Here is a 16,452-nt window from a genome sequence, read left to right on the forward strand (position 1 = left end):
ATGAATGAATGAATGAATGAATGAATGAATGAATGAATGAATGAATGGAAAATAATAAGCCTCAACTATTTTCCAGGCCTTCTGCTAAGCTTTGGGGACAAAAATATTATAGGAGAAACAGTTCCTCCACTTAAGAAGCTTATATTTAAATAGAGAAAGTCAACGTGAATAGGGGAGAGTTTTGGCCAGTTTTAGTCTGGGAAGTCACAAGGATGGTAAATTGCTCCAAGCAGTTAATTGACATGCCCTTTCTAGATGAAATGGTACTATTGATTGATTACTATGTCCAAAATAAGGGATAGAAAATTGTGGAAAAGGGATGATCAGATGATAGAAGTTGATGTAGATGGATGTGAAGGTGAGACATGGTCTGGTGTCTGGAGTTAGACTGTAAATTTAGTAGGAGAGTTTGCAATTGTTGAATCACCAACCAGCTGGCTGAGCCCTAGCAAATTGCTCCACGGATGAGTAGATGATCTTCCCCTGGGACTAGGATCATACATAGGAGGTCCAGGTTGCAACATCTAGATTATGTGAAGGGTGCACATACAGGTTGGGAAAAGCCAGACATGATTAGCACTCAAATAGCAGAGTGAGTTGTGACTGGCTAGATGAGATGGGAAGGTACAGTAAGGTTTGGTGTATAGGGCCATCTAGTAGGTATAGTTGCCTAAGTAGTTTATTTTTGTTTTGTCAACCAATCGAATGGGTTTGGCCCTAGGGTAGATTGCGTATTTTCTTTTAATTTTTTTTGGCTAGGCAATGGGGTTAAGTGACTTGCCCAGGGTCACACAGTAGTTTGCATATTATTGAGTCTTAATAAAGTTTGGAAGGAAGGAAAGGAAAAAAAAAATTTCTTAAGCACCTTCTACATGTCAGGCATCTTGTAAAGTGTTTTATAAATTTTATCTCATTTGATCCTCACAGCAACCTTGAGAGGTAGATGCTATTATTATTCCCAATTAAAATTAGGGAAACTGAGACAGACAGAAGTTAAGTGACTTGTCCAGGACCACACAAAGCTAGTAATTATCTGAGTCTGGATTTGAACTCAGGTCTTCCTGACTCTAAACCCAGTGTTTTATCCATTACTGCACATAACTGCCTAAGTTCATATCTAGACTTCTCTTTCAGTCATTTTTCAGTCATGTCCAGCTCTTTGTGACCCCATTTTGGGTTTTCTTGGAAGAGATACCTAGAGTGGTTTGCCATTTCCTTCTCCAGCTCATTTTACAGATGAGGAAACTGGAGCAAACAGGGTTAAGAGACTTGTCCAGAGTCACACAGCTAGTAAGTGTCTTGAGGCCTGACTTGAACTCAAGAAGAGTCTTCCTGATTCCAGGTCCTTCTACGTACTTTACCACCTATCTCCTTTTCCTATTTCAGCTCTTTACTTTTGTTTTGAAGGCTCATCCCTCAGACAGGGCAACAGAGTCATGAAATCTCTATAAAAGATTTCCTGATGGTTTTACTTTTTTGCTGGCAATTTTGAATACTGCGGTATTAGAGATGATGTTCTGATTAGTGTGGGTGGGCAATTGACTTCAAAAAAAAGGACATCAGTGGGGAATACCTTTTCCCTAATATTTTGGTTTTGGAAATGGGAAGATGTCTACACTGATCACAACAGTTAAAGTAGTTGAAACTCTTAATCTATAAAATGTATAAATAATCCCTAGGAAAAATTTGTCATCATGCTTTCCCTTGGGAGGAAAAGAAGGAAAATAGTTGTCTAGATCATGTGTTCCGTGCTTTGTATATTGCTTTTACTTGCCTGGTACTATTGTGATAAAGTCTAAAGGCCCCAACTCATAGCCAAAAAATATGGCATTTTCCCCAGTGGGAAAAATTACTAATTGAATTGTTCTCGTTCTTGAGTCATTTTGCTGGAAGATAGGGAAATACAAATTGTTTTCCCCAAAGTATTTTGCTCTAAAGTTAACCTACTTAGAAAGTTAACTATCATTCTTCTTATATTGTGTTTTATAGGATTTGTTGAAATTGTTTTAAATTGAAGCACTCACCAGCAGAAAGGATTTTTCATAACAGCTTATGCAGCCATGGATCTGGATAAACCATCTGTCTGGGGCTCATTGAAACAGAGAACTAGGCCCTTGTTACTCAACTTAAGCAAGAAGAAAGTGAAGAAAGACCCAGGCAAAACTCTGGACTTAAGAGAAAGTTGTCGTTTGGATAGACGACTGAGCCTGTCAGTACCTGACATACTGGAAGCTGGAGCTTTGGTCCAAGATGAGCACACGTACTCAGAGCACCAGGCCTCCTTCACGTCTGTACCTCATGGCCTTTCCACTGCAGGGATATCTCTCAAGAGCAGCAGTAGCTCCTTGAAACAATCTGAAGAAGACTCAGAGTGGAGCCAGGAGGAGGTAGCCCAATACAATGTAGCTGAAACAGATTCTGAAGATACGTATGCTTCTGTATTGGAGGAGAGAAGGGCATCTAGTGATGGGATCTTTGAGGCACTTCAGAAGGGTGACATAGTAGAAGAGACAGAGGTGAGTGAGTTGGTTTGGAGGGAAGGGCTTTATTTCTGTGAAATTTAGTCAAAAATTGTAAAAAAAAAAAAGATTTGTTGTTTGGGGTTTGTGTTTGAATCAGGCTAGGAAAACAAAATTTTACTGGAATTTGTTAATGGAATATTGACGTCACTAAATATTTCCATGAGTTGTGGAACTGACATGCACAGTTTTAAATAATATAAATCTTTTTCACAATATACTTCAGTTTATCAAATGCCATACTTAATATTTAGGGATTTTTGTTGTTGTTATTGTTTTGTTGTTGAAAACCTAAAACCTTTTTCCAATTCAATTCAACAAGCATTTATGCAGGGTTGGAGAATCTGAGGCCTCAAGGCCATATACGGCCCTCTAGGTCCTCAGCCTCAGCCCTTTGACTGAAAGTGGTTTGGATTCAGTCAAAGGGCCTTGCTTGAGGACATAGAAGGCCACATGTGGCCTTGAGGCTGCAGGTTCCCCACCCCTGTCATAGACTATGTAAAAGATACTGTGCTAGGCACTGATGACGCAAAGGTAAAAATGAAACAGTCCTTGTACTCAATGAATTTTTATACACACACACACACACACACACACACACTCACACATATACACATATATATCTACACATATGTATGCACATATATACATACACACATATATACATACACACATATATGCATACATATCTACACATACACATGCACATATATACATATGTGTACACACACACACATATATATACACACACACACACATACGTACATACATACACCCCCACATACCTCCACAGATACTCAGAGAAATATATGTAGAATAGCACAAAATTAGTACAGAGTAATTAGAGGTGAGGAGAGAGCACCAACAAATTCAGGAAAGGTCTTGCATAGATAGCAACACCAGAACTTAAGCTTTGAAAGAATTTATGGATTCCATGAAGTGACAGTGAAGAAGGAAGGAAAGTATTCCAGGGTAAGATTGGGTATTGAAAGGGGAAGAAGAATGCTTATGAGAAAACCCAAGGGTGGGATATAATCATGTTGTATACAGAAAGTGGATGTGCTTACAACACCTGATGTATTGGGGATGAGAGGAGAGAGTTATTTATAGTAAGTCTGGAAAGGTAGGTTTCAGTCAAAGTGTGATTGGCTTTAAATGCAGAGCAAAAGAATTTGCTTTTTATCCTAGAGAAAATAGGGAGCCACCTTAGCTTCCTGAGCAGTCCTGAAACTGTAAGATCTTCAACTCTGAAAGTCCCTTCACTGATCATATCCTTCTACTTTCCTGGCCTCTTGTTTACTTTTCCCACCCTCTTCTCTTACCTTAACACTTTTTGATTTGACTTTATTTCCCTTCCTTCATAGTATTCTTATAAGAAAAAAGTTTAAGTTTGATTACTTTCTTTTATTTTTACATCACCTTCATTTCCAGATACCTACTTACCTCCATGCCCAATGAGCTATTCCTTGGGACAAAGAAAAAAGCAAGGGGGAGATAGGCAGATCAGCAAAATGAGCCCATCACCAAGTCTGCCAATGTAAGCAGTTTTTCACACCTAGAGTACCCCACTTCTGTGTGCATTTTCTCATTTCTAGGCAGCTAGGTGGTACAGCAATTAGTGCCCTAGACCTGGAGTCAGGAAGACCTAAGTTCAAATCTGGTCTAAATCTTTACTATCTGTGTGAGCCTGGGCAAGTCACAACCTTGTCTGTCTGATTTTCTTTGCAAAATGAAGATAATAACATTTACTACTCAGGATTGCTCTAAGGATAAAATGAGATAATATTTATATAATACATATGTAGCAAACTTTAAGTGCTGTATTAATGCTCTTGTTGTTTTAGTTTTTAAGTTATGTCCAGCTTTTTGTGACCCTGTGGACCATAGCTCACCAATATTATTTGGGGATCCTTCTTGGCAAAAATACTGGAGTGATTTGCCATTTCCTCCTCCAGTGGATTAAAGGAAATAGAGGTTAAGTGACTTGCCCAGACTCACACAGCTAGTGAGTATCTGGGACCAGATTTAAACTCGGGTCTTCCTGACTTCAGGCACAGCATTCTATTTACTGAGCTACCTAGCTAGTTATATAAATGCTAACAACTAGCATTTATGTAACTATAATACATAGTTATAACATAACATAGTTATTTATAATCATAACAATATGCATAATTATATGTAATAAAATATTTAATGATAATGTACAATATATTTGTAATAGTTATAATAGAGTTTATATCATAATACTGTCGTTACTGCTTAATACAATAATTATAATCATAATTCTTTGGTGATCATGAGTCTACTGGACTGAGATGGGGGCAATTCCTTTCAATTTCTGACCACTGCGTTTGCCACCTAAATCTATCTGAATTCCAGGATTCCTAGTATCTTTTCACTTTGGTCTTAGCATGCTATCAAAATTGCACCCAAAAAATACCTAGTTTTGTTCTAGAGTGAAGCAATTAGTGGGGACTGTTACATAGGGGAATTTTTAGCTATTTAATGAACAGGCCAATATAATATAAGGTGAACTGCCAAGCTTGTGGGCCACTGACTTTTAAGAGAATTCAAATAATTTTCATTGAGTTTTTTATAAAACTTTTCCTAAAGCATACACACCCACACCCCCCCCCACACACACATACACACACACACATACAAATTGGAGGTACCTATGAAATACCTGCTTCCAAACCCAGTATGCTCCTTGGGTACTTTAAGAGCAGAGTTTGTATAATGAGGTGGGGCAGAGGTGAAGAGGATAGGCACTATTAGGTGAATAATAAAAGCTGGAATTTATTAAGTGCTTTACAGATGAGGAAACTGAGGCAGGCAGAGATTAAATGATTTGCACAAGATCACACAGCTAATGTATCTAAAGCAGGCTTTAAACTCAGTGTGATGTATGGACCACTGAGAAGTACCTGTGACTCTTTTGCAGAGTTCATTAGGGCAAAATCATTTCCATAATAACACCTTAGCATTGTTTGCCTATTAAGTGTAAAGACAGATTTTCTTTATATACTTCAACAAAAACAATATATCACAATGGATTGAATGTCGATGCAGATATGAAAATCCAATTGTCTTCTATTAATTCAATCATTAAAGAAATTTTAAAAATGTAAAACAATGTCACTCTTACTATTTGGGGGAAAATGCTGATTTTCATTAAATGTGTAGTTTGTATTAATTTTGCTGAACCTCATTAAAATTAAGGGATTTTACTGGATAACTCCTTAGGTTTCTTTCAGTTCTGAATTTACAATTCTATAACTCCAATATATCAACTAAATCAACATTATAAACAATGTTGCACATTTGTAGTCACCTACCTTTGCAAAAAGGAAATGAGGAACTTTCCCAAATCCCCCTTCTTGTGGTTAAGTGCTATCATTACAATTTCATAGAATTTATTTTAGATCGCTTTGTTTTTATTGTTCTTTCCATTTATATTGCTTTTATTTTCATGTATATTGTTTTCCTGCTTCTGCTCACTTCACATTGCATCAGTTCATGTAAGTCTTCCAATACTTCTCCACATTAATCACATTCATCATTTCTTATAATCTATCTATCAATCAATAAGCATTTATTAAGCACTTGCTATGTGCCAGGCATTGAGCTAAATGCTGGAGATACAAAAAAAGTCAAAAGACAGTCCCTGTCCTCAAGGAGCTTATAATCTAGAAGAGTAATATTGCATTTCATTCATATACCACAATTATTTTGTATAATGGCTTATCTACTAGAATCTTTCTTTCCAGGTCTTTATTACTTACACAAAAAAAGTGCTGCTATAAATATTTTATTATCAATGGTATCTTTCTACCTCTTTGGGCCATATGTCTTAACAGTGGGATATATGGTGAAGTGTATGGACATGTTAGTCCCTTTTTAAAGCATGACTAATAATTCCAAATTGCCTTCCATCAACCATATGTTAGTGTGCCTGTCGTTTCACAACCCCTCAAACCTTAATTTTTCTCATCTTTTGTTATCTCTATTTTCTAAATATGAGGTGAAATCCTTGCATTTCTTCTATTGTCATTATCGATTTGAAGTAATCTTTCATATTAATAGTTTCTAACTCTTCTTTTGAGAACTGTTTATTCTTTTTGAGTATTTACCCATTGGAGTACATACTGCCTTTGTTTTAGCAACATCAACTATCACCTAAAAGCAGTTCCAGGGACACTTTTCTTCTCTGCATAAAAGCTACTTTTTTTCTTTAAAATTGTCTTAATTTTAAACTTAATAATTATTCAGAATTTTTTTCTGCCTAACAAAAAACCCTACTAATGAGAAGCTAGAATATATCAAGATTATTATTTTGCATTCTGCCTTTGGTAGAGGGAGCTAAATGATAGCTACACTTGATGGTATCTTAAATTTAAGAAAAAAAAACTACCTTAGGGTATACCTAGTTTTCAAATGGAGAGAGTATTGTACTAGCAATCAGGAGATCTAGGTTCAAGTCTGCCCTCTGGCACTTACTAACTCTGTGACCTAGTGCTACTCAGACTGTGTCCAGGCTTTTGTTTCCTCACTTATAAAAAAAGCCAAGAGACAGCCTAATGTAGTGTTTTGGCAGCTGGCCTAGGAGTCAGTAAGATCTGAGTTTCAGTCCCACTTTTGACACACACTAGTTATATGATCAGTCACTTCACTTCTCAGTGGCCTACACAACTTGTTGGCATGCACTGGTACTATAGATAGAATTAGTTTCTTTACTGGGAGTGCCATGTACAAATCACATTTGGAGATCAAAAATAATAACCGGGGGAATGGAACAGGTAATTCAATCCAGCAAACATTTTATCCAGTGCCTAATATATTCAAAAGGGGGCATGTAGGTGTCACAGAGGATAGAGTGCCAGGCCTGGAGTCAGGAAGACTTTTCTTCCTGAGTTCAAATCTGGCCTCAGACACTTACGAACTGTGTGACCCTGGGCAAGCCACTTAACCCAGTTTGCCCCAGTTTTCTAATCTGTAAAATAAGCTGGAGAAGGAAATGGCAAACCACTCCAGTGTCTTTGCCAGGAAAACCCAAAATGGGGTCATAAAGAGTTGGATACTACTGAAAAACAACTGAAAAATATGTTCAAAGCTCTGTGCTAGACATTACAGCACACAAAGCTGAAATGACACCCACCCCCCAGTCTCATGGAACAAATAATTTAATACAGATGACAAAACCAGTATGTCTGTAATTGTAGGATCTGTGATTTCATTACTGTTGGCATCCCTTCCATAAACCCTTTTTTTTTTCCGTGTCTTCAGGTCTCCAGGCCTTAGTAGATAGCATTCATAAGTTGCGGTGTTTGGAGAAAAACAATGATTAATTGGTGACTAATCTTTCCATGAAGAATGTTGCAGGATTTGGGGGCTTAGTTTTTGTTCCTGGTGACAACTTTAAATATGGTAAAGGAAGCTGTCTATCAAGAAAGAGGGAGTTGTTAACGTATCAGATGCTGTGAAGTGATCAGGAAGAATGAGTACTGAAAGAAAAAGTCATTGCATTTAGCCATAAGGAGTTATTAGCTACTTTGGGGAAAGCAGTTATAAAATAGAAGGAGCAAAAGTCAACTTCCAAAGGGGTTGAAGAGTGAGTGGATGGTAAGGAAGTAGAAAACTCTTCCAATTTTAAGGTTCTTTGAAGCAAATAGCCCATTCCTCTGTACTTTAAACATTCTTATTGCAGTAGGATGAAAAGTAATATTCAAAGAATTGATCAGGCAAGTAGGAGGGGATAGACCACTGGACTCAGAGTCAGAAATATCTAACTTCAAATCCTGCCTCAGACACTAATTTGTGTGACCCTGGAAAAGTCACATAGTTCCTCTTAGCCTCAGTTTCCTCATATGTAAACTAGAAATAATAATAGCATATGTGAGGATCAAATAAGATAAAATGTAATTATCATTATTAATGACAGAAACACTGCAGGTTGCTCAATCATATGCAACCAACTTGGTTTTTGTATTGTAATGATAATGGGTCAGTATATACAGGATTTTAAGTTTGAAAAGTGGTTTGTTCACAACAACCCTGTGAGGTAGGTAGTGAACATATTATTTTCCCTATTTAAAACTGAGGAAATTGAGGCTTAGACAGGTTCAGTGACTTAGTCATGGTCATCACAGAGGCAGGAACCTCTTTTCCTTATTTCTGCCAGCATTCTTTCCACTCTAACACTCAGTCACTTTCCCATACTTAACATGATAGGAGGACAAAATGAACTATAGAATGTTATTGTCCTACTAACTTAGGTTAAAAGAAAAAAAAAAGATTGCCTAAATAACCTTAGATGAATCTGAATATTAAGTTAACCAGGAAACCTGATACTTCAAGAATTATAGTTAGTTCTGATTTCACTTCATTTAGTTTTAGAAAATAGAGGTTTTCTTTATTTTGCTTTATCATAAAGGTAAACATTATTCCATTGCCTGAATCTGGAAATGTACCTAAAAAGAACTGTCACTAAGAGCAGCACACTAGGGCTATTAGCCTGGGGTCGTATTTCACAAGCATTGAGTGCCCTCCTATGTGAGCATTCCATTTACATTCCTTACAAATTTCTGTATAGCCATTTAGCTCTAAATTCTTAGGTCAAACAAGTAGCTTTATGTAGGGTGATAGAATGTTAGAGCCAGAAGGATCCTCAGATATCCACATCCTCATTCTACAGATAAGTTATCTGAGGCCAAGAGATGTCAAATGACACAGATAAATGAAACATGGTGACATAGCTAATGGCAGACGGAACCAGTTTGGGAACCCAGTTCTGTACCATACAACTTAAGTTCTAAAATTGCTACATGCCATATTGACACTTTAGCAGACAAGTAAAGCTTAGGAGTCCAGCTCATTTCTTTTGTCCAGCAATTCTTTATTCCATTATCTTCTTCTCTCCTTCCTGTTCTCATTAGACAATTTGGAGATACAGATTTTCTGTTTATTATAATATGTGCCTCAAGCATTCATGTATATGGAATACTAATGCCTTTAAGTTTCAGATCTAAAAAAATGTCAACAATAATTGTTGATGAGGTTTTAGAGGGAGTTAGATCAGTGAACTGGAGGATATCTAGTAAGCAGCTGAATTAGAGTGATAATCTAGTTTTTAATAACAACAGCTTCCAGCTAATTCTAAATTTAAGAATGAACATACTTTTTTTCCGGTTTATGAGTCAGTAGAAAGAGGAAGATAAAGATCGAATTAGCAGCCTAATCAATATTTTAAGTTTCTTCTATTGACATGATTGTGCCATTCTATTTACATTGTTTGTATGTATACATATTATATGTACTTATACATATATATGTGCGTATGTATACATTCATGTATATATGTCTGCTACTATTTTGGTGACAGTTAACAAATTAGAAAGTATTTGTTCACAATTTTAGACCCTGTATTTGTTGTCAGAGGAGTAGTTCAGTTAAATTCAGAGATGTTAATCATGAAAAGGTTGTTTACCAGATGAATTTATTTGAGCACAGCAACTCACAAAGGTGAGGACCAAACAAACATTGTAATCCGTTGGAATAACCCCAGAATAAAATATATAGGACTACTTTGCGGATTCACGATCTCGTCCATCTGCCAAAATCAGAGATCAGATCCTGCAGGTTTTAACCTTTTCACCTCTGAAATTTTTGACCTGGAGCAACACATACTGTCCTGTTATGCCTGCCTCATTTGTCCCACTATTTCAAGTAGGCTCCAAACATTCTTCACTTCACTTCCTACTCTCCAGCCATCATTCTGCTAGCCTTATCAGTCACCTTGCCCCCAGACGTTATCCCTCCAAACTTTCGTACTGGAACCATGATCAAATCAGCTCTGCCACTGTCCTTAGATGATACGTCAAGCTACTTCCCAAGCTACTCCACTCACCATCCCTGCAAGTTTCTGGACCAGATATCCTCCTTTGGCTACCCTTGTCCTATGTGTGTTCTCTCCCCCATTAGAATGTAATAGGGAAGTGACTGTCTTTGCTATTATGTTTATATTCCCATTGCTTAACCTATCCATTCATTCATTCATCTGGGTGGCATGCCAACCACTGGTTTAAGATGCAAGCAACCCACACTTTGACGCTTTGGGTTATTCTTGTCCATGCCTTTCCATAAATCCTTTTCAAAGGAGCATCCAGGCTGCCCATTTGTTAACTCTCACTATTGTTAATGTATAGGTCACCTTTTCTCTTCACAGAGATGTCTTGCATGGCACTTGTTATTCATAAATCATCATTAGTAATATCTGGCAGCTTTTGGAGCTTTATCATTTGCTTTTCTATTATCGTTTAGCTTACCTTGAGTTTAGATTCACTTAAGTTCCCATCTTGGTTCACAGTCATCTTGTATTATACAACTGAAATAGTTGAAGATAAAAAAATATACATATGTTTATTCTGTTAAAATAATTATATATGCTTTCTGCTCAAGAAAATTCAATTCAACAGATTTAACAAATGTTTCTTATATTCCAAATGTGTGCTAATTATTGTGCTAGTCACTGGAGATACAAAGGCAAAACTTTGTTTTGAGCATCCATCCTCATGAACCTTATATTCTCCTATATATTGGGCATACAATATATACACAAAGAATGCAGAATGGAAAATTGAGGAGAAAAAGAATACTAACAACTGGGGGATTAGGCAGGGCAAGTCTTCATGGAAGAGGCAATACTTGAGTTGGATCTAAAGAAAGAGAAGGGATTCTGAAAAATATTCAAAAAAGAATTTTTATTGATTTACTTAAATACAATAATTAGAAATTTTAAATAGCTACTTAAATTAGTTTTGGTAAATAAAATAGCCAAGTCATTAAGTAGTTTTCTGATTTAGCTCCATAAAAAATTTAAGGGGCAGCCAGGTGGCACAGTGGATAGAGCACTGGCCGTTTATTCAGTAGGACCTGAGTTCAAATCCGGACTCAGACACATAACGCTTACTAGCTGTGTGACCCTGGGCAAGTCACTTAACCCCATTGCCTAGCCAAAAAAAAACCAAAACAAAACAAAACAAAAAAAATTTAAAAAATATATTTAAAAGCACTCATAATGGCATGTACTTTTAAAAGAAAAATCTGCATCTTTACTTGATTTGTAAAATAGCATGTTGATAGTGTATCAGACAATGAGTTCAATTACTTATAAAGATTAGTGTAATTTTTATTTAAAAGATCCTAAATTAGTCTCAACTCAAATCCCTGGTTTTCCTTTTTTTTTTCCAGTGGTTATTTTTGCCTTTCTCAGCCTCCAACAGTATCAAGAATAAGAGTATTTATGTAGTGTTTGATATGTCCAATAAAATGACCCTGGGAAACAGGTTGTTCAAATAGTATGAGAATCCATATTTTACAAAGGAAAACAAGACAAAACCAGACTTAATGAGATGAAATCACTTTCCTACAGTTAGTGTTGGGACCAGGTCTTGAATTGGGCACTCTTTCCATTATGCACATGCCCACTTGCTAATCTAGAAGAAGATATGAATGTCTGTTAATTAAGCCCTAGTTGGAGAAGATAAATGCGCTGTTTAACCATAATTCCCAACTTTACTAGTTCCTTCTATTTGGAAGTAATAATATGAAATGATTCTACTGGCAGTAGAATTGGTCACTGAATCTTGAGAAGTACTCGGAGTCTATAGACAGAAATGATCCTCACTACCTGAACATTTGGTGGTTGGGTATGTTTTGTTTATTTTTTTTTAGTTGTAAAGCAAGAGGAAAGGTAGAGGGAATTATTAGGTTCAATAAAAATTTATTAAGTTGAATAAATATTTACCATGTCTATGATACTGTGTTTGCTTTGAATGTTGAAAGATAAAGGACACTCCCTTAAGGACCTTACAATCAAATTTCAAAGAATAGGAATAAAACATGTATACAAATGTTTACAACACAAGGTTGAATTTAATAGGGACAAAGTCAAGGTTCAGAAAAAGTATGGTAGAAAGATTTGAAGGGGGAGAGATAATTTTAAAGTGTGTGTGTGGGAGAGACGGTTAGGAGGTGGATAGATGATTTCCATGGAATAGTTAACTGAGCTGTACTTTGAAGGGAAAGAAAACTATAATATAGCTAGTGATGGCATGCATTACAGGTGTGGTAGCCAGCCACATGAACTCTTGCTAACAGGTTTTCCTGCCTCTACTCTCTCCATTGTCCAATCTCTTTAATTCTGCTAGCAGAATAAAGTTCCTTATGCATAGATAGCTAGAAAACCTTTATCTCCTATTACCTGAAGCTTCAAACTCCTTCCCCTGGAATTCAAGGCCTCCATTATTTAGCACCCCCATACCTTTATAGTCTGTCTCATACTATCCCCTTTGTTCCTTCTATGTTCTTTGTTCCTGTGAAGCCAAACCAGACAATTCTTTGTTCCCAAAGATGTCATCTCTGTTTTTGTTTTTGTTTTTTGCTCAGTCTTTTCCGTCATGCTGTAATATCTTACTTCCTCCACTTTGCTGAATTCTTTTCAGTCCTTTGGGTAAAGCCCAAATAAGAGTATCGTAAAATATGATTAAAGATATAAGCTTGGAAGTGTCTCAGAGGTCACCTAGTCTATTGCCTTCATTTTGCAAATGAGAAAACTGGGGTCCAGAAAGGCTGAGTCACTTACCCAAAGCCACAAAACATCAGAGTCAGAATCAGCATTTGAATGCATCCATTCAACTCCAGAGTTCTTTCTGTTGTACCCTACAGCCTCCCTCAAATATTATCTACTCTTTGATGCCTTCTCTGATCTTCAACATTCTACTATGGACATCACATGAAACTTAGGTGCATTTCTAGCTGTTGTTCAGTCATTTCAGTTGTGTCCAACTCTTCAATGACCCCATTTGGAGTTTTCTTGACAAAGATACTGGAGTGGTTTGACATTTCCTTTGGCAGCTCATTTTACAGATGAGGAAACTGGGGCAAATAGAGTTAAGTGACTTACCCAGGGTCACCCAGCTAGTAAGTGTCTGAGGACAGATTTGAACTCAGGTTTTCCTGACTTCAAGCCCGGCACTCTTTCCACTATGTCACCTAGCTTCCTTTAGGTACATTAAAGAGATCCAAAACAATTGTGTAATATATTTTATAGTTATCTGCTTCTTCTCCCCTTAATGGATCATTGAAGAAAAAGGACATATCTTATCTAAACTTCGCATCAACACCATGCTTAGGACAGTGTTCTACATATAGTAAGCATTTAGTAAATGCTTTTTAAATGAATCAGTATTTAGTATTATTAATTTATTTTGATTTATGAATAGTCACTTCCATAAGCTTTTGAGTTTAAAATTTTTCTCTCCCTCCCTCTTCTCCTCCCTCCCCTAGACAATTCACAATCTGATATAGGGTATACATATACATTGCTATTAAACATATTTAAATTTTTTAAAAATTAATTTATTTTTATGTAATATTTAGGATATCTGCCACAAAATAGCATATGTTCCAAAGTTAAAGTTCGTGTTTCAGGTATTCTACATTATGATTGCTTATTTTAACTTCCTTTTCAGGATCATCATCCTTGTCCTACTTGTTATTTATGGTTATATCGTAGGGCTTGCTTCTAGACCCTCTTCTCTCTTTCAGTTATTTCGCTAGTTCTCATGAGTTCAACTATGACTTCTATGTAGATGATTCCCAGATCTATAGATACATCTCCAAACTCCCTCCTAAAATGTAGCTATGTATCTCCAACCAAATCAATATTTCTAAAGTACCTAATTAATCAATAGACATTTGTTAAGCACTCGCTAGTTCCAGTCACTGAAAAATACATGTATAAAAATGAAATGGTTTCCTTTAATAATATGCTTCATTATCATCAACAAGCATTTACAGAACCTACTATGGGGAAACATATTAAATGGCAGAAGGTAGATTCTGGCCAGAGTATAATTCAGGGATAGTTGGTCAGGAGAACAACATTTGGCTATTTGACATGGCACATTTTTCCCTTCTTAACTTTTGCTTTTCATTTCTAACTTCCACAAAAATCATAAAGGTTATAATCAGTATAATTTTTAGAGATCAAGGAAAAAGTATGTTTATATATGTGTACACACACATTTTATATGCCATATAACCATAAAGATAGGATATGTGTGTAATGTATATTGTATAATATATGTATATATTATACTATACATACATACATACATATATACATACATACATATATATATATACACACACATACATACACACACACACATGCGTATATATTTCAGGAACAAGGAGGAGATTGGTTAAAAAGATAATATTTGAACTCCAGTTCTCAGTAGACTACACTTTAGGCTTTTTATACATTTGTATATGTCAGAACATTGAAAGTTATTGTTCCCCCAGTGGCTGTAATTCTGCCCTTTTGGGCATATGGAGTATTTCCTATTCCTCCATAAGGTGATCATTTTCTTACCTTTATATGTATATGTAGCGTGTGACAGTTACTGTTGCTGTGGGAACCATAACTTTAAATTCTGTGACTTCTCTGCAAGTACAACCTCCATCATAATGGTGAGTTAATGGAGCTTGTTGCCTTTAATGCCCTTGTTGTTTTAAAGAGAAGAGTTATTAGTTTTGAAACAAATGTACTGTATCTGTCCATTTAGAAGTATGTAAATAAAATAAAGTGGTTAAATGGTGTCACTTCCTTACTTACATGGAATCATCCTGTGGTGGAAATGGGTAAAGCAAACCTGGAGAGACAGTGGGATGCCATAATTTGAGTGAGTTAGGGGAAAGGAGCTATTTAGATATGCAACTTATTTTTTTTTTCTGGAATAGAATGCTAGTATGTACTCCACCCAAGTTCTACTCTGAGACCCTGCCTTTGTTTAGAAGGTGACCCTAACTTATTGGTCTATGTCAAGTTAGTCCAAACTCTGGCAAGTTTTACCAAGCAGTAAAAGCTTTGGCAAAGTGCCTGACAACAATAGACTCTTTGACTTTTATCTGAGGACATCAAAAGGTTATCTCCAGAAAGCAGGCCATCAGATGTTGGGGTTTGGGGGCTATTGGCACTTGGGAAGAACATCTGTCAAAACTTGTAAGGGTTGTCATCTGTTGGTAGGAGGAGTTATCAACACCCATGGAATCATTGATCTTTTTAGATATTAAAGGAGAAATATAAGAGTACTGAGAAACAGGTTCTCAGGACTCTTTTCTCAATACCACCATAACCTAAGGTCAGTGGTAGGTATTGTGAGATACAAACACAAAGATGAAGTGGTCACTACCCTTGCAGAACTTACATTCTATTGAAGGAAATATCAAGTATCCTCATAAGTAGGTACAAAAGGCATACAAAGTAAAGATGAGGCAAATCAGCAGCCAGGAAGGGTCAGGATCAGGAAAGGCCTCATGTACTTTACGCTTGAGTTGAGTTTTGAAGGAAGCATGGAATTCTAAGAAGTGGGAGTGAATAGGGATTGTGTTTGGGTTTTGGAGAAAGCCAATGCAAAGGCAAAGAGAAGGAAAATGAAATGTTACATTTGAGGAACAAACAGCCAGTAAGCTAATTTGGTTGGGACATGTATGTGAACTGGGGATGATGTAAGTCTGTAAAGATAAGCTGGAGTCAGATTGCAAAGGACTTTAATTTTTCATTCCAATCCTCTGCTTAACATTGAAAATCCTTCATACCTTTATATCTTCGCTGCCTCCTACCTTTCCAGTCTTCTTACATCTTACTACCCACCATGTACTTTGCAATCCAGTGACATGGGCCTCCTTGCTGTTCCTCACACAAGAAACTCTATTTCCCAACTGTATTTTCACTAATTGTCTCCCATTCCTGGAATTCTTTACTTTCTCATCTGTGCCTCCTCTCTTTCCTGGCTTCCTTCAAGTCCCAGTTCAGATAGATAGATAGATAGATAGATAGATAGATAGATAGATAGATAGATAGATA

At 36.5% G+C, this 16,452-nt stretch overlaps 1 protein-coding gene across 2 annotated transcripts in view; it reads left to right on the top strand.

Annotated features, from left to right (window-relative positions):
- MCTP2 (multiple C2 and transmembrane domain containing 2) overlaps positions 1-16,452 on the top strand; it is a 215,893-nt gene that overhangs the window by 10,678 nt on the left and 188,763 nt on the right. For both annotated transcript variants that reach the window (XM_027852162.1, XM_027852163.1), the window contains exon 2: positions 1,990-2,516. In XM_027852162.1, coding sequence (XP_027707963.1) covers positions 2,061-2,516 — 456 coding nt within the window. In that variant the 5' untranslated portion in view covers positions 1,990-2,060. The remainder of the gene's footprint in view (positions 1-1,989; positions 2,517-16,452) is intronic.

Source organism: Vombatus ursinus, unplaced genomic scaffold (assembly GCF_900497805.2).
Source record: "Vombatus ursinus unplaced genomic scaffold, bare-nosed wombat genome assembly UNPS02009205.1, whole genome shotgun sequence".
Classification (NCBI taxonomy): domain Eukaryota; kingdom Metazoa; phylum Chordata; class Mammalia; order Diprotodontia; family Vombatidae; genus Vombatus; species Vombatus ursinus.